This window comes from Folsomia candida, unplaced genomic scaffold (genome assembly GCF_002217175.1).
Source record: "Folsomia candida strain VU population unplaced genomic scaffold, ASM221717v1 Fcan01_Sc010, whole genome shotgun sequence".
Lineage (NCBI taxonomy): Eukaryota > Metazoa > Arthropoda > Collembola > Entomobryomorpha > Isotomidae > Folsomia > Folsomia candida.
Window position 1 is genome coordinate 3,957,981 of NW_019091202.1, and position 18,327 is coordinate 3,976,307.

The following is an 18,327-nucleotide window of genomic DNA, read 5'->3' on the forward strand; positions in this document are numbered from 1 at the left end:
ACATACAACCTAACATTCAAGCACTTGTTTAGATGAAAATCTTGCAGGTCATCACTCATCAGGAAAGCATTTTTGCAAGCAAAAATAGCGATGCTTTTCGTGCAGCAACTGTGGAGGTTTTGGCTCCTTTGAGGGGCTGTGGCTGGCGTAAATGGGCTCATGGAGTTTAAGCCCTCTTCACCTTTCCATTCCCGAACTACATACAACATATCCAAAGGAGATCGAAATCTGGCGACAACCTGTGACCTTCTACTTATCAGAGCTCGGCAGATAACTGGTAAAAACCTCAAAAATGTTGAGATTTTAGCTCGGATACATGGATACAGAGATGCGTTATTTAAATAAGTTTTTATTTAAATAATGCTTAAATAACGCTTGGAAATTATTTATTATGTAAAGTTAAATAATTGCTGGTGATTATTTATTATTTATTACTTCAATAATTTCCAATTGACGCTTTTTCTATTATTTAAGTAATTTGTCAGTGCAAAATTTGTCGTAGTGTTGACAAAAATGCACCTAAAGTGGATTATTTTGAACAATAAGATTTAAATTGATGCATTAAACGCTATTTAGCGTTAAACTCGTGTAGCGCGTTTAGCTCGCGGAGCGCGGAGACGCGTTGAGCGTCTCCTCGCTTTAAAGCGAAGAAATTTCGCTTTACTATATTTGGTACTTGTTAAAACAGCAAAATTGCTGTTTCGCGAAATTCCCCATTAACTGCATCGCCTCAATAATAACTAATTATTTAAATTTTAAACAATTATTTAAATTATTTGTTTATTTAATTATTTAATTCTAAATAATCCAGTCTTATTTATTATTTATTATTTAAATGAAATTAAAAATTTGGTGGTTATTTATTATTTAATAATTAAATGATTTTGAGAACGAAAATTATTTAATATTTATTATTTAAATAATTCATTCATTATTTAACGCAACTCTGTCTGGATATTTGGAGGCCAAGTATCCATATCCGTGTCAAAATCTAAGCTTGAGGGCGAGATTTTATGGATATCATGGATATGTATATCTATATATGAGCTCTGGTTTTACTTACACGATCAAATCTCAATTAATTAGCTTATTTGTATTTAATTAGATCTTAATTATAATGCATACATACCTATAGCATATGTACATATGGTTACTACATTTATTCAATATATGATTGGAATATTTGCCTTGAAATTCAAATCAGTTATTTGTGTGTATTTAAATAGTGCGGTACGAGTAAATATATACATTACATATATAAATATATATATAAATATATATATTTACTACATATTTATAAATATGTAGTAAATATTCACCGAAATTTCAAAATTTGAAATATTTAGATTGCTTCCGTTGTTATATCTATTTACTGATACACGTATTTTAAGATGCATATGCATAATTTATTAATTCCTCCTGAGTAGAACGATGTATGTATTTACAGAGCGCTGAAGAATTTGCAGTAAAATTGCCAGGATAATGTATGTTTACACCTTTTACCAAATTTCTAGTTTATTTCAAACGCTACCCAATATTTAGTACATCCAAGTCTTATCCAAAAGTTAATCAAAAGTTAATCATATTTCAAATAAATAAAGATACACATCATAAATATTTAAACATCAATTTCAAAAAGAATTACAACTTAGCCTAACAAATTTTTAACGTTTGAAAAGAATGCCAGAAAATCCTTCACTTTTTAACTTTGCTTCTCAACCAGTACGTCTTCGTTGCCGGTGGGGGAGGAGGACGCTTCCGAAATTTCGTCATGAACTCGTTCTCCACATTGGGAAACATTCCCGGCAGCTCGGCTCCCCGTGGGTACGGATCGCGCCCCATCTCGTACGGAATGTCCAGATATTTCAGAGTCGTGCAAATTTCTTCATCTTTCTTGGGGAGGAAAGTGTCCAAAAAACCGCCATACTTTTCCCGATACTGCCGACCACTCTTAAACCGTGAGACACGCCAATTCCTGTCCGTCGGGTAAATTCGGAGTGACCGGATGGACGGCAGGTGCGCCTTGTAGCTCATGCTGGCCGCGTCCCCCGGAAAGATAAGCGTCACCCCCTCATCGGATCCACGTTTAACCCAAAAGTCCAGCCTTTCCAACTTGGGGAGCGCGGGAAGCCGAAGGGTCACCCCGAACTGACCGTCTTCTCCACACGTTGACACGACCAATTCCAAGTGCTTCAAAGTTTTCCCATTTTTCTCCATCAATTTTTCAAAATTTTGAAAATCTTGCATTTTCACGAGGATCGGCAGACTTAAGCTAGTCAAGGGTTGCTCTAATCCGAGCAGAAAGTCGAGGACGGGTCCCGCCTCGTGGATGAAGGGAGTACTCACTTGGGTCAAATTAGGGTACGACGAGGGTCCCACGGTTTGCATGTGGTCAACCAAAAATGAGGACAGGACGGGGTCGCCGTGAATCGTGATGGACTGAATTTTTTTAATGGCGGATGCCCAGGCTGTCAACCAGGCGAGATTTAACGAGGCGAAGTCCGTATTGCGAAGGTAGTTGCCGTTCAGGAAGAAAGTGAAGGCTCTGAGATGCTTGAAATCCAGATTTGTCGCGATTTGATAGGCTGCCTCTTCTCCGTTTGGTTGCAAAAGGCTCATGTCCATATCGAGGATTAATTCTTGCAGTGTGTCTTGCAGTTTGGTGACAACCTGGTCAAAAAACATTTAAACACTTCATTTAAAATTCATTCGAAAAATTGGAAAACAGTTCATTGCTCATTTATTCAAAAGTTGAAAATATTTCATCATTTTATCACAAATTCCCCTTTCCTTAAGTTTAAGTTAATTAATTATGATTTGATCGTAAGCAAAAGCAGGGCTCGGCGGTTATCGCATACATCAGATTTTAGCTCCTTGGTCGAGTTTTCACCCGATATCCGCCGAGCTCTGGGCAAAATGTTTTAAAATTTACACACCAATTGGTTCCGTCCAGGGGAAAAATCCACATTGTTTTCTTCCCGTGAAACCTCTTCAGCTTCCTTGTTTTCTGCCTCTTCGTCCTTATCGATGTCAGGTTTGAAGGTTCTCTCCTTCATAAATTAAATAAATAAATCGTTAAATATTTGTAAAACTTTTGGGATACGAGATTTTCAAAAATTATATCATTATATCACCGCTGATTATTTTCTGCGACATAAAACGGTCTCTTATTTTGCAATAATTTAGGTCCCCTCCCCTACACAAAAGTTTCAAATTTCTCACCTTGAAAAGCAGCCTGACCGGGGCCCCGTCCCCCACCGAGAGTTCAAATCTGTCTCCAAAATTAAGCTCGAGTCGAAAACTGCTGTGATGCTGGCCACATGAGCAAGTCTTGTTTTCACCGTTGACGATATGTTTCGTCCCCTAAAAAAGAAAGAAATAAATGTTAAACACGAACATGACATGAGCAATTATTTAATTAGAGTTAAGATTCATTCAGCAATTAGATAGTAGCTTTGGAAACATCTTGTAAACTCAACACCTACTCGCATCGGCATTATGTAGTACTCCCCATTAGTGCAGGATATTTCGACGAGTGACGCCGACCTCATGGCCCAGCTGTTGTCGAAGAAAGAATCAGAGTCGTAGCCAGATGAGGAGTGCTCGATATTCAAGAAGATGAATTCGCCTTGATCTTCCCACGAGGTAAATTTAGTCCCTAGAGTAAACTAGATAAGTAAACAAAGTATTTAGAGGGTACTAATTAACTAAATAATCAGTAAGTAATTAACATTAAAACTATTCGAAGTTAGTCATCGTTATGTATTAATATTTATTAATTAATTAATTAACTAACCTTCCGCCTGTCCTGATACGGCAAGATTGCAAACTCCTTCCAGTATGCGGTGTCGTTTGGCTTGGCGACATCCTGGTCGTCATCGTCATCCGACGAGTCCAAGACGCTTTTCCTTGGATTGGCGACGTCCTTGTCGTCATCGTCATTCGAGCCGGCGGCGTCGTCATCGTCATCCGACCTGGCGGCGTCATTATCCGAACAAATACACTCCCACTTAAGTTCCGAACACTCGTGACAAATTTCAATGAGCAGGACCCAATCGACCCCTCTCATTTTGAATTTTTAATCAATAAATTGCTTTAAAAGTTGTACATAATTAAATTTTGAATTTTGGAGTGACTTGTGGAGAGAAAAAGTCGGTTGCAAAGTAGACGCTGTGTTTGAGATTGGAGCGGTTCAAAGTCTCATTTTGTACCATGTGCATCAAAAATGACTGGGGGCCATCCATATATTACATCATCAAAAATTCTCGATTTTTGTGCACCCACCACCCACCACCCAGCGTAAGCATTATGGGATAGGGAATTTTAACATGGGAAAGATAGGAAAACCAATCCCACCCACCCAATAGAATGATGACGTAATATATGGACGTTCCCTTGGGATTTTATGACTCCAAAATTTTGACTCTAAATCAGTATTTTAAATTTTGTTTTCAACTTTGTAATTGGAATAAATTTTTCCATATTGCGAACTATTTCACAAATTATGTAACACAAAAGTTGCGATTTTCTAAATCCCCCCTCCCTTTAAATTGTGTCCTATAGGCACGAGTCATATTACACCCTGCCCCCCTTTCGCGTTACATAATTTGTGAACTGCTCTAAGGCATTTCTTTTAAAAAAAATAAAATTATTTTTAATAGTGTGTTTTTCCGATGACGTAATATATGGACGTTCCCAGACATAAAAAAATCCACGCCATTGTCAGTGAGACTCCAAACCAGCTCCAATTTCAAACATTACATTCGTTGCACACCAAACAGACTGCAGCCTAAAGAAATTTCTCTCTGCTTCGTAATTTCAAATTTAGTTTTTTGCCCATTTTTTGCGCAGTTGATTAAAAATCCGAAATGAGAGGGGTCGACGGGGTTCTCCTCATTGATTTCTGCAACGAATGTTCCGAATTTAAGTGGGATTGCGTTTGTTCAGATGATGACGACAAGAAGAAGGACGTCTTGGGCTCGTCGGATGACGAGGACGACCAGCAAGTCGTCAATCCAAACGACACCACAAATTGGAAGGAGTTTGCGATCTTGCCGTATCAGGACAGGCGGAAGGTTAGTTAGTAAATATTTTAATCATCATAAACTTGGAAAAGTTTATATTGATGGTGTTAAGGGGCCGTCCAGAAATTACGTACCACAAGACGAGAGGGGCCAAAGGCCCTAATGATATCGTGCCTGTTTCAGGGGGGACGGGGTGCCTGGAAAATTATGATTTTTGCTTAACACAATTTATGGACGGCCCTTAATTACTTACTGATTAGTAATTTAGCAAATTAATTCACTCGAAATATTTTATTTTCCCATTTAGTTTACGCTGGGGACTAAATTTACCTCGTGGGAAGACCAAGGAGAGTTCATCTTCTTGAACATCCCCGACCAGCGTAACCGTAACTTCGACTACTCCTCTGACGACGACTCGGATTCTGACTACGACGACAGATGGACCATGAGGACGGCGTCACTTGTCGAAATATCCTGCAATAATGGACAGTACTACATAATGCCGATGCGAGTAAGGACTTTTAATTTTTCAAACAGCACGACTAATTATCTGGCAAATATTTACCGTGATTAACTGATTGGTTATCTTTATTTTTTTAGGCAGCCCACCTTGTAGTCAATGGTCAAGATAAGAGTTGCTCATGCGGCCGACATCACAGCAGTTATCGGCTCGAACTTAATTTTGGAGACAGATTGGAAATTTCTTTGGCTCCGGGGGGTTTGCAAAGGGAAAAGATCACGCTACTGTTCAAAGTAAGAGATATGTAGAATTTTATTTTATTTTGCTCAAAAATGTGTTCAAAAGTTTTTTTAACGATTGACTCACTTTTATAGGAGAGAACCTTCAAACCTGACGTCGATAAGGACGCTGAAAAGGTTCCACAGGAAGAAAATAATGTGGATTTTGTCCCTGGACGGAACCACTTGGTGTGTAAAAATTTGAACACTTTTTACTCAGAGCTCGGCGGATATTGGGTGAAAATCTCAAAAATTTTAAGGTTTTATCCCGGATAAGTGAACTCCAAATATCAGTATTTGGGCTAAATCTCGCCCATTCATACCCGCCGAGCTCTGGTTTTGCTTACGATCAAATCATAATTAATTAACTTAACCGTATTTATTTAGATCTTGTCCCAGATCTTGACCTATCTTCCTGTCCAAAGTCTGAAGTGCGCGCGCCTCGTATGCCGCGATTGGAACGAGCTAGGGTCCCGAATCCTGCGAAAGAGGGGATACGCCACGTTCACGTTTTCGTACGAGGGTGGCTGCACGACCCAAAATGTCAACGCTTCGATGCAGTTTTACCGGTACATTCAGGAAATGGGGGACGCGCCCATGCCCAATTGGACCTTTTTCCTGCCCACTTTTGAACCCGAGATGTACCCATTTTCCGAGAGCGGATTTAATATCTCCAAACATAAACCGGGCGGAAAATATATCATGGATTTGGACTGGTTCCTGCACCCGAATCGGGGACATCACGTTAAAAGATTGGTGCTGCATGGAGCCCTCGAGGCACGGTTTGACTACAAAATCTTCGTCAAGGTGGGTACCAGCCATCCATACCTGTTCACATTCATTCATTGAATACAGAAGGATTAAGTTATTCATTCATTTCATTATTCCCTTCATTCATGTGCACGAATCATGAATAAGTGTTGAGTGAATAATTTTTTCAAACATTTTGATTTAATGAATTTGGAATTTATTCAAAATTATGTGGTTATAAATATTTATTTATTCATTTCATTCATTGTTCCAGAAATTCATATTCATAAATGAATATTGCATGAACATCGCATGTTTGAAAATATGAACAATACTTTCAAACATTTTGATTGAATGAATTTTGTACAAGTATTTATTCATTTCGAATGAATGAATAATTTTAGTGTATTGAGAAATCCATCTAATAAGGAGAATTTGAGATAAATGATTAACTATTTTCAACTTTTGAATAAATAAGCAATGAAGGACTAATTCTTTTCCAATTTTTTGAATGAATTTTAAATGAAGAAATATTTTTTTCCTAACCAGGTTGTCACGAAACTGCAAGAAACTCTACAAGAGTTAACCCTCAAGATCGAGATGAACCTTGTGACCGTTACCGGGCAAGAAATCGAATATCAAATCGTGACAAATCTCCAATTCCAGCAGCTCAAAACCTTCTCTTTCTTCCTGGTTGGAATGAATTCCCGTCAATCGGACATGACCGCGTTCAACCTCGCTTGGTTGGCGCCCTGGGCATCCGCAATTAGAAATGTCGACTCCATCCTCATTAACGGGCATTCAGTCCTGTCCTCATTTTTGGTGAAACACATGCGCACCGTGGGACCCTCGTCGTACCCTAATTTGACCCAAGTGAGTACTCCCTTTATCCACGAGGCGGGACCCATCCTCGACTTTCTGCTCAGATTAGAACAACCCTTGACCAGTTTAAGTCTGCCGAAGCTCGTGAAAATGCAGGATTTTCAAAATTTTGAAAAATTGGTGGAGAAAAACGGGAGAACTTTGGAGCACTTGGAATTTGTCGTGTCAACGTGTGGAGAAGACGGTCAGTCCGGGGTGACCCTTCGGCTTCCCGCGCTCCCCAAGTTGGAAAGGCTGGACTTTTGGGTTAAACGAGGATCCGATGAGGGGGTGACGCTTATCTTTCCGGGGGACGAGGCCAGCATGAGCTACAAGGCGCACCTGCCGTCCATCCGGTCACTCCGAATTTACCCGACGGACAGGAATTGGCGTGTCTCACGGTTTAAGAGTGGTCGGCAGTATTGGGAAAAGTATGGCGGTTTTTTGGACACTTTCCTCCCCAAGAAAGATGAAGAAATTTGCACGACTCTGAAATATCTGGACATTCCGTACGAGATGGGGCGCGACGCGTACCCACGGGGGGCCGAGCTTCCGGGAATGTTTCCCAATGTGGAGAATGAGTTCATGACCAAATTTAGGAAGCATTCTCCTCCCCCACCGGCAACGAAGGGGTACTGGTTGAGAAGTAAAGTTAAAAAGTGAAGGATTTTTATGGCATTGTTTTTTTTCAAAAGTTGATGATTTGTTGGGCTGATATGTAATTCTTTTGTGTTCTTTTTGAAATTTGATGCTTAAATTATGATGTGTATCTTTATGTGTTTGAAATATTATTAACTTTTGCCTGTTTTTATATGTGACTGGGATGTATTAAATATTGGATTGCTTTTGAAATAAATGAGAGATTTGATACTGAAAATGGTGCAAGTAAAGGTCGTCCTAATTTTACTGGGCAAATTTTTAACAGCTTTATTAAAATTACTTCAGCTGGAGTATGTAAGTGTTGTTTACTGATTTTTTAATTATCAATCAACTACGAATTGTCAGTTAAACTCATCAAACTGAAAACCAGTTGGAATCATGAAATAAATGAATGCCAAAACAGTCTTAGCGTTTTATGGTTCCAACTGGTTCTCAACTTGGTGTTTTATGTACGAGTCTGCATAGATAGAACGAATACGATATTCTGTTGTGGTGCACTTCCACACGATAAGGTATATATGGATAGATAGCTCAGCTCGCGGTGGTGGCTCTGAAATGTGCGAAAAACACATTTTGAGCATGCTTAAATTCGTTTTATCCCATTTCGGGGTCGTGGGTTCCAATACTAGTCGGGGCAATTGCTTTTTTTGCATTTTTGTTTACTGGCTTAGACAGTATTTGGGACAGAGGTTTAAAAAATGACCACTATTTTGACCAATGATTAACTGCTTCAAATTTGCTCATGTTTATTGCATATTAAGCATATATGCAAATTCATATTTACCTGTATGTATAAATACTTAAACTCAAATTTTTTGGGGGGTAATGTAAGATTTCTAGCTTTTAGCGAATGTTGAATTCGATCATTTTGTTAGCTTCGCACAGTGCTAGGGAGCCATCCTAGCTAGCAACCCTAGAATCTTAGTTAGCAACCCTAGCTAACAATCCTAGCTAGCCATCCTAGGTAGCAATCCTAGCTAGCCATCCTAGGTAGCAATCCTAGCTAGCCATCCTAGGTAGCAATCCTAGCTAGCCATCCTAGGTAGCAATCCTAGCTAGTCATCCTAGGTAGCAATCCTAGCTAGCCATCCTAGGTAGCAATCCTAGCTAGCCATCCTAGGTAGCAATCCTAGCTAGCCATCCTAGGTAGCAATCCTAGCTAGCCATCCTAGGTAGCAATCCTAGCTAGCCATCCTAGGTAGCAATCCTAGCTAGCCATCCTAGGTAGCAATCCTACCAAGCCATCCTAAATATCTTTACTAGCTAGCTATCCTACCTAGCTACCACAATATGGAGCATTATAATTTTACCCTAATAATTAATAATTAGTATTAATTAGTGCTCCGAAAATTTAGCACCTTACATAAAAACATTGATATTCGCTATTCTACAAGAAAAACTACAAATCTTACAATACCTTAAAAATTTTCCGCCTGGGGGAAGTAAGACAAGGTCTTAAAATTCTCTAAAACGTCCAAAAATAGAATAAAAATTTTAACCTCTGACCTTTTTTATGACCTTAATATACGTTTGCCGGTGTTAATAAGTTATTTTATATATTCCTGACCAGTATGAAGAACCCTTCATTTTGGTGTATCACATTTCCCTATCGGAGAGGAGTCCCTGTGATTGTTTTACACCTTGAATTTTATAAACTATTTTTATTGAGAACAAAATTGACATCGGTTGATAAATTTGACTATATATCGTTATTTTGAATAAGTTATACCCCATACAATGAAAAATTTTCATTCAGATCATTTGTATTATTATGCACACTTTTCTGTGTGGACGTGCTGTGGTGCTAAGTGTTGGAAAGGCCCGTGCACCGCACCAAGTTGAGGCGAATTGAGCTATCTATCTAACAAAGCTACATTTCTCATCTGTGACTTCCTGGTAGATGGTTTGGATTCATAAATATGAAAATGCATGCATCGTTTTACATATTTTGATTACAAGGCGAAGTGTTGCCAAACATGGATATGTGTTTATGTATAATGGGTGTCTCAAGATGATTTTCACAATCTTGTCGTAGGATCTATCTAATTTGATTCAAATTTTTAACTTAACTACATAGATCTTGACCCGGCTCGATAATTAACTAGTGTGGCACGGAAGGATAAAAGTTTGATATATCCAATCTTAATGTTAAAAATATGTATATCAACATGTGCCGCAAACGGGTTACTTACGCACATGATGTGCGTAAGTATTTGAAAGTTTGGTATCTACTCGCGTAAAGTGTGTGTGATAATAACTTCAATTATATTTAATTTCGTCCTAAACAGTTTAGCAACACATTATGACAACCAAATATACATATGTACATATCCGGTTATCAGAAAATTAAATACTTTATGTACACGTGTTGAATAGTACACTCTAAATAAAATCATTACCAAATCATTACCAAAATGCACACGTATATGACTGCGGAAACGGTAATAATAACCACCAGCTGGTAAAGAAATTGATTTAACCCGAAGTGGTAATAAAGACCACTTTTTCGGATAAAATTAATACCATGATGTATGACAGATGTACTACAATATGTAGTAAAATGTCTACCGCCTGGTACTAAACCACCCCATTTTGTACACGGTGTGCTATTCATACCGGTATTAATGCTTGTATTACGTATACCCCATTATTACCAAATGTAGTGCAGATTTCCACCGAAAAGAATAGATTTTTGTTTTCTTTACAATAATCTTTCATTAAATTATATTTATTGTAAAATAATTTTGACATATAATACATAATTACAAAACTTAAGAATAATGCAGACTATTGAGTTATATACATACATACATACATATTTACATGAAATTTAAATCGAACTAAATATTTTATAGCTTTTGCCGTACACTTATATAATTAACAACTGTTTTACAATTTTGCATTGTTTCAAAGTAATCATGTATATATAAATCTTTCACTTTAGCAATACCAAACATAGAATCCGAGTATTTAACTTTAAACTAAAAATAAAGTCGATCTACGCCTCCTGATCGTCTTGCAGAAAAATACCTGCTCTGATTTCCAACTTGAATTTTTGTTTAACTGAAAAAATAAATGCATAAGATTATTATTTACTCGTTCGATGATCACCATCTTGATAAGGCACCTACATATGATAATTTGATACTCACCTGTTTCCAACAATTATATATAATTTCCAGAAGTTTTTCAATTTTTATCCCACGGGCAGAATTGGTTCGCCGTGTTGACTTGAGTTGAGCTGAGCGGAAACTAAAACTGAGAAATGCGCACTGTTTAGCGTCTCACATTTCACACCAAATGTATTAAAATTCTTACCTCCATGGTAATAAACTACACCAAAATGTAGATCTCATCAGCACCACAACGGAAACAATTTGTACTACACTTTATTAAAATTATGGTATAGAGTGTTATCTAAATTTGTAGGATATAATTACCGGCTCGTAGGAATTTATTACCAAAATTATAAACATAACTTAAAACATTGCGGTGGAAGGCTAGTTACCCGTTTGGTGTTGATACGGTAATAATCCCGTATAATTTTTGTAGGACGCGTTATTACCAAGAGCTCGGTAAAGACGCTTATTAGGAATTCTTTACCAAGTTGCTAAGAGTGTAATAGTTGCAGGTCAGCCTTGCAAACACAATCTTTAGTGAATGTATGTACACTCAGAAATGATCATGGCGTGATTATTTTACTCGTTCATACATATGTAATTAATAAATAATTAGTATTAAGAAGTGGTATGTAGTGTCGCGCCACCAATTTTTCTACTCATTTATGTATGTATGTCGTTCAACTGTCTTTCTTTATTTTGAACTTCGTCGATGTAAAATTTACATTTTTTATTAATATCGTCAGCATACAAAAGTGTAATGGAATATCGATGGATGATGACGTCATCTCATGTTTTCAACATTTGTATATTATGGGCATGTGATGTTTTATCATAATATTTATCGTATTTATGTAGTATGCACACGTGCATATTTAATTAATCTATGGAAAAATCATGCATAAATCCCTAATAAATTTATGAAGTTGTGGTAATATCGAACTCCAAAACATTCATAAAATAAAAACCATCAAATTATAATTTTATAAAAATTTATTATTTAGATAAAGTTACCTTTCTAACATTATTTCACATGCTAGGAAATGTATTGCATCCCATATGCATGTACACAAAAATCAAGTATGTAAGTCTTGTATGTATTAATTAGTTCGGGTTCTGGAAGAAAATGAAGGCATTCCTGGGATTTCAAGGGGATTTCATACCTGCGTGAGAAATTTTTTTCTGGCGAGAATTTCTACGAAATTCGCATATTTCATGATTCGTTTTGTTAGCGATATGTATATACAATCAAACATGAACTTATGTACATATGCACATACATATGTACATCCAGCACCATTTGCATCTATGTACCAACCCACAAAATAACTACCGGTGAATCAGTTCATTGCCTGATTAATAATGATTCACTCGCGTCACGCCGGTGTGAGACCATTCGACAAGAATGGTTTTAAATTGTGCTCAAGAGACCAGAACAGGCCGTGAAAACTCAATCCAACTCTGGATCGTGGTCACTCGTTGAGTAACTAATTTTCCAGTTTTAGAATATCATAAGCATGTTATGAAATACGTATGCTTATGTACCAACGTATTTCATACATTTGGAACGATCGTATACACGTACTGTGCATGCATACATGTAAATATACACGTACACATTGCAGGTACACCATCGCTTAAATAATGTCTCGTTTCAGGGAATTCTGCACAAACGTTGGTCAAAATGTACAGGGTGGCTCAGCATTGGGGAATTTCTTTCCAGCAATTTTTCAACAACTTCTGTGTTCCTAACAATGGAGGTCTCCAAACGTATGCTCACAGATTTGGACCAAACTATCGTCAATCGATCACAAGTATGAAATTTGGAGATAGAATTATTTGCCAATGCTCAAGTTTCGCGGGGATATTTGCATAAAAAGAGGAGAAAATGTACTCCCAAAGCTGGCAAATTTTTCATTTTCCAAATTTTCTGCAAATTTTTCCCGTTTTGGATGCAAATATCTACTCTAAACCTTCGCATTGGCAGATATTTCCATTTGAGAATTTCATACTAATTAGATTTGTGATCGATTGTGGTCCAAATCTGTCAGCATACGTTGGGAGACCTTCATTGTATTTAAGTCCACAAAATTTTTAATTACAGGAAAACACAACATTAAATTTAAACTGTTTTCTGGTAAATGATCTTTGCAAATTATCAAAACTCGGGTAAAATACGTGTACAATTATTTAATTTCAAATTACCACGAATGTCTGTCGAGAGAAAATCTTGATAAATGATGTCTTCTGGACTGGATGCAAGATGATGACAGGATGAATCTGAGTTACGTATTCAGATTTAGGTACACTGTTAGAAATCTGGTAAAGTCACGCAGGTATTAAGTTCTCGGTATTAACGTATACCGGTAAAAATTTGCTACCGACCTGGTAAAACTTTAATACTGGTGTATTACTACGCAGGATTACTTATTAATACCACTTTGGTAGAGATATATACACTGTAAAGCATCCGGTAGAGTCATATGTATATGTACTCCGTCCGGTAATGATTCGCAACAATTCAATACCAGTTGCCTAAGAGTGTATGAATACCGATTGGTATTATTCTAATACAAAATTTCTAAGAGTGCACACTTCAAGAAATCTTCGGGACAGGACGTCCTATGCCTTACATAGATTTTGATCTAAAATTACGTCATTTTTACTTTATACTACCTTCATGACTGATGATTTTATGCTGCAATCAGTTAGAATCATGGAAAATTGTTGGAAAAATTTCTTCAGGTAAAGCATTTTTCGAACCACCCTGTATTTACGTACATACGTAGATATTTAAATATAGACGAAATTGTGCTTTGTTAGTTTACAGGTATCAAAGTGATCAAATAATTTGAGCACATACATATTTACGAGTGTAAAATTTACACAACAATTATCACCTGGTACATAATGCACTCTAAGAAGCTGGGTATTGATTCTTAAAAAATATCAATACCAGCAAATAGTATTAACAGTTATTACTATTATAGTACTAATGTGCAGTTTTAAAATAATACTGATATTTAAAAAATTAATACCAGTAGAGTTTAAAACTTATTTAATACTGTAAAGTATTGATCAATACTTTTCCAGTATTGAAATTATACCATGTTTTTAATGACTCAAGTTTGTCCGTTACCCCACGCGTACCCGGCACATTCAACTCAGCAATTCGTCAACATGAGCTCCACAAAATTAGTTCGAGTATCAAATTCTTTTACATCAAAAAAATTAATTCCAAGTGACGGAAATTTTGAGGATTTTGTTACTTCAGGTAAGAAAATTTTAAATTTACACACGATTTACTTATGTTAATAACTTATATTACATATATTTAACAATATTTTAACCAACAATCTTAATTATTTTTTCTAGTGCGAACGAAATTCGATTTAGGGAACGAAGTAATTATCCGACTTGAAGATGATCAGGGGGCAGAGGTGGACTCGGATGTTTTTCATATTTTATTAGAAATTGAAAACATTCCAAATATAGTCTTTAAGTTGGGTGGAGAAGAATCTCATCATATAACAATTAATTTGAATCCTGACGACAGGAACAGCTCTTCAAGTACCGAGTTAATGTGTGAGCTTTTTAATCGTATATTTATATTCTTAAATGTCTAAATATATAAGTACATAAATATTTATTTACTTTTCAGTCACCCATTCACCATCATCCAAAATTCAACGGCTGCAACAGGATGGTTTTAATCAGGTAAAAATAAAATTATTAATTACCCACAGTTAAAATATTATTATTTATTATTTATTTTAGGTGCTGGGTAATTCAATTAATGATAATCAAGAAATTAGCAGAGTTGTAGCAGATTGCAACACAAAAGGGTTTGTCGATGACAAGTCAGCTGTGATTCTTGTGCAAGAATTTGTTTCAAAACTTGTGGAGCTAAAAGGGTAAGAAGTATTTATTTGTATTTAAAATTCCTCCATAAAATATTTAAACTTGATTTTTGTATTTTTTGTAATTTTAGTGAATCTCCAAGTTCTTCTGACCAAAAGAATTTGGCGTCAGCAATTATTCAATATATTCCATGTTGGCGATACGCTGGGTCAACTGAAGGCTTGGTAAACCATATAACTTTTATAAATAATTAATTCATATTTAATTTTCGTAATTAAATAATTTTTATTGCATTGCAGGATATACTTTTTGATGAAATTGGACGGTCAGGACTAATCCAACGGAGATTGAGGACAATTCACCAAAAACTGAAAACCACTGAAAAAAAGAAGGAATTAAGGGCAAAGAAGACACAGCTTGGAACTGGCGGACCTAAACCTAAAACTGCAAAACTGGATGACAACGTTGACAACGGACAATATGACGAGTTAGTTAGGAGTTTAAATGGCAGCAGTGCAAAATCGGGATCCGCAGAAATAATTAAACTGGCGCACGACACCCTCGAGCACAGAAATTACTTACGACGAGTCAATCCACAATCAATCCTGCTGGTTTATACAAAATTTGCGGACTGCGACTTTTTAGTATAATCCGATTAAATCAATATTATTTGTCAGTATTTTTAATTATTTAAGTTAAACATTAATTTTTATTTATGTTAGATCCGCTTGGAATTTTCTCTTCTTCAAGGAGAATCACAAGAAAACTTTACAAGAATTTGGCCGTCATTTTCCTCACAGCTGCTGGAGAAAGTGAAAGACTTAAAGCAATCCCCGTCTTTATGTAAATTTCTAACAGAGGAGTCTGGTTTGCAAAATACTATTTTTTAAAAATTTGGTTTATTTAAAACAAAGTTTTCCTTGAAATTTATCAAAATTCGTTTTATTTTAAAGATAATTGGGACTCTGAAGTAGCAGCACTCTTCGTTCTTCTTTATTTAATCCCCCCAGCTGCCCAAGGGAGAGGAAAAGGGAGTCGGTGTACAATTGATGAAGCAAAGAATTTGCTGATCTCATTTTATAAGGTACATAATGACTTTTAAATTAAAATGTATTCTAACTATTTTAATTATTCAAATTGTTGTTATGAATTTAATAACATTTTTTTTCCAGACTGCAACTCCTCTACCATCCATCCTGGATACTTGGAGCGAGGATAAGAGACAACCAAACCTTTTGTGTCTTGGAGAAAACAAGAAAACACTTTCTTCCTTTTATCTCGTTGTAGATAAAGTACTGCTGCCAATTGACGCTAAGAATTCTGCACAAGCAATTGACCTCCTCTTCAAATCACACTACGTCTTCGGAGCAGAATACGACAAGAACTTGCAAGGCCTATGGAAATTTCTTCAAGTTTATATTTATAAGGTTGACGTGGACAGTACTGATCTTTCGGGAAAGGTGAAAAGTGTTTTTACTCAATTAAGTAATATTTTTAATAATCTCATTTAAAAAAATGTTTACTTGCCCAGTCTGTCAGATATTAGTTTTAAGGGCGAGTGAGTTTCAAACTCATTTAAAATTTGTACATAATTATGGACACAGTAATTTTCCTCAATTAATTTGCCCTTTTAGTTCATGTAATATAACGTTAGGGACATGGAGTGGATTTTTACGTCATGTAAAGTCACACGATAAGTTTCTAGAAATAGGCTCCCAGATACCAAATCTATTTTTTGAGCCAACTTTAAATAGTTCCAATTTTAGTGAAGCTCAACAAGAGATTAATATCGACTTTGAGGATCCCAAAACTTTTGAAAATATCTCCGTTGATACTGGTATAAAAATAGTTTCAGAAATTTTAGGTAATTTCTGTTCCTCTATAATTGCAAGTGGTGTTAATAACTCTGTAATGGATGTAATTGTAAAAGAAATGGAATATGTATTTGTAGAAATTATTAACTTAGTTACTAAATTAGGGAAACAAACTTTAGGTGAACAATTTGACATGGTTGCTATACAAATACGCTCATTAGTATCTGGTTTTGTTAAAGTTAAGTCCAGCTATCAGAGGCAAAACTTGTACCAGAGCAGAAATAATTTAATTTTACCAACTGAGATAAGTTTAGGGAGCAGAATAGACTCTAAAATTAAAGATGCAAAAAGACAACAAGTAGTCGTGGAAGATACGTTTATGTACGTACCTCTGCTGAAAACACTTGAAAAAATAATCCAAATTCCACAATTATACCAATATTTCGAATCTATTTCAAAACCCAATGGACAAATTTTTAAATTCTGTGACTCATTTAAAAATAACAAACTCTTTTCTAAATATCCACAATCAATCCAGTTACAATTATTCTATGATGACTTTGAAACAGTTAATCCTTTGGGATCTAAAAAAGGGATCCACAAACTTGGGGCGCTTTATTTTATTTTACGTAATTTGCCCGATTATATAAATTCTCAACTTTCGCAAATTCATTTGTTAGCTTTGTTTTATAGTGAAGACGCAAAAAAATATGGTTATGGGTCAATTTTAAAACATGTTTTACCTGACATTAAGATTTTAGAAACGACAGGAATTTCAATTGGGGGAAATATTTTTCGAGGCACAGTTTGTTCTGTCGTTCACGATAATTTGGGTGGAAATTCGTTACTTGGTTTAACAGAATCATTTAATTCTAATTTTTTCTGTCGAATTTGTTATATTTCAAAGGCTGAAATCCAAAATGAATTTGACCATAATTATATGCCGATACGAAATTTGACCAATTATAGTTTACATTTAAATTCAGAAACTTTTGGAGTAAAAAATATCCTTGTGAATTAAATTCGCTTCAATTTTACCATTTTCTAGATTCTCCAACAGCTGACATAATGCATGATCTCTTGGAGGGATTCGTGCCATATGAAATTAAATTAGTTTTCAAAAAATTAATTAGTTTGGGATGTTTTAATCTTGAAACAGTCAACAACATAATCTCCGCTTTTGATTTTGGATATTTAGAATCGAAAAATAAACCAAGTCCAATAAAATTAGATGGAACTGGAAATAGAATCGGTCAAAAAGCTGCGCAACCTTGGTGTTTAATCAGGTTTTTACCAATGATTTTGGGAGATTTAATTGTCGATGAAGTCCATTTAAAATATTGGGATTTAATTTTGCAATTATTAGAATGCATGAGCTTTATATTTTTTCGATCTTTTAATGAGTCATCAATTTTAACCTTGAAATCGCTTATAATTAAACACCATTCGCTCTTTAAATTTCTATTTCCAGATCAAAATTTGCTACCCAAACACCATTTT

General features: G+C 35.8%; 3 protein-coding genes across 3 annotated transcripts; 2 read left to right on the forward strand and 1 right to left on the reverse strand.

The window, feature by feature from the left end:
• Positions 1-1,485: 1,485 nt before the first annotated feature.
• LOC110854459 lies at positions 1,486-4,175 on the reverse strand. Its single transcript, XM_022102894.2, has 5 exons — positions 3,797-4,175; positions 3,486-3,668; positions 3,223-3,363; positions 2,937-3,050; positions 1,486-2,670 (listed from the first exon to the last, which is right to left on the reverse strand). The coding sequence occupies exons 1-5, from the start codon at positions 4,067-4,069 to the stop codon at positions 1,696-1,698; spliced, it is 1,686 nt and encodes a 561-aa protein (XP_021958586.1). The 5' UTR covers positions 4,070-4,175; the 3' UTR covers positions 1,486-1,695.
• A 594-nt stretch (positions 4,176-4,769) lies between these two features.
• On the forward strand, positions 4,770-8,244 carry LOC110854460. Its single transcript, XM_022102895.2, has 6 exons — positions 4,770-5,075; positions 5,332-5,535; positions 5,625-5,777; positions 5,859-5,951; positions 6,150-6,569; positions 7,062-8,244. Exons 1-6 carry the CDS (start codon positions 4,869-4,871, stop codon positions 8,034-8,036), a joined length of 2,052 nt encoding a protein of 683 aa, XP_021958587.1. The 5' UTR covers positions 4,770-4,868; the 3' UTR covers positions 8,037-8,244.
• Positions 8,245-14,111: 5,867 nt separating this feature from the next.
• LOC118436838 lies at positions 14,112-16,556 on the forward strand. Its single transcript, XM_035855476.1, has 9 exons — positions 14,112-14,426; positions 14,528-14,737; positions 14,814-14,869; positions 14,930-15,066; positions 15,144-15,237; positions 15,313-15,657; positions 15,736-15,880; positions 15,967-16,097; positions 16,186-16,556. The coding sequence occupies exons 1-9, from the start codon at positions 14,261-14,263 to the stop codon at positions 16,522-16,524; spliced, it is 1,623 nt and encodes a 540-aa protein (XP_035711369.1). The 5' UTR covers positions 14,112-14,260; the 3' UTR covers positions 16,525-16,556.
• The last annotated feature ends 1,771 nt before the right edge of the window (positions 16,557-18,327 follow it).

What these genes read in the sequence shown, in the direction of transcription:
- LOC110854459 (XM_022102894.2), bottom strand. Translation starts at nt 4,069, where the DNA reads ATGAGAGGGGTCGATTGGGTCCTGCTCATTGAAATTTGTCACGAGTGT. An exon ending in ACTACATAATGCCGATGCGA is followed by an intron (nt 3,364 to 3,485) that starts GTAGGTGTTGAG and finishes TTTCTTTTTTAG; the next exon opens with GGGACGAAACATATCGTCAA. An exon ending in CGGTCAGGCTGCTTTTCAAG is followed by an intron (nt 3,051 to 3,222) that starts GTGAGAAATTTG and finishes TAATTTATGAAG; the next exon opens with GAGAGAACCTTCAAACCTGA.
- LOC118436838 (XM_035855476.1), top strand. Translation starts at nt 14,261, where the DNA reads ATGTTTTTAATGACTCAAGTTTGTCCGTTACCCCACGCGTACCCGGCA. An exon ending in AAACTTGTGGAGCTAAAAGG is followed by an intron (nt 15,067 to 15,143) that starts GTAAGAAGTATT and finishes TTGTAATTTTAG; the next exon opens with TGAATCTCCAAGTTCTTCTG. An exon ending in TTGCGGACTGCGACTTTTTA is followed by an intron (nt 15,658 to 15,735) that starts GTATAATCCGAT and finishes TATTTATGTTAG; the next exon opens with ATCCGCTTGGAATTTTCTCT.
- LOC110854460 (XM_022102895.2), top strand. Translation starts at nt 4,869, where the DNA reads ATGAGAGGGGTCGACGGGGTTCTCCTCATTGATTTCTGCAACGAATGT. An exon ending in CGTATCAGGACAGGCGGAAG is followed by an intron (nt 5,076 to 5,331) that starts GTTAGTTAGTAA and finishes TTTCCCATTTAG; the next exon opens with TTTACGCTGGGGACTAAATT. An exon ending in ACTACATAATGCCGATGCGA is followed by an intron (nt 5,536 to 5,624) that starts GTAAGGACTTTT and finishes TTATTTTTTTAG; the next exon opens with GCAGCCCACCTTGTAGTCAA.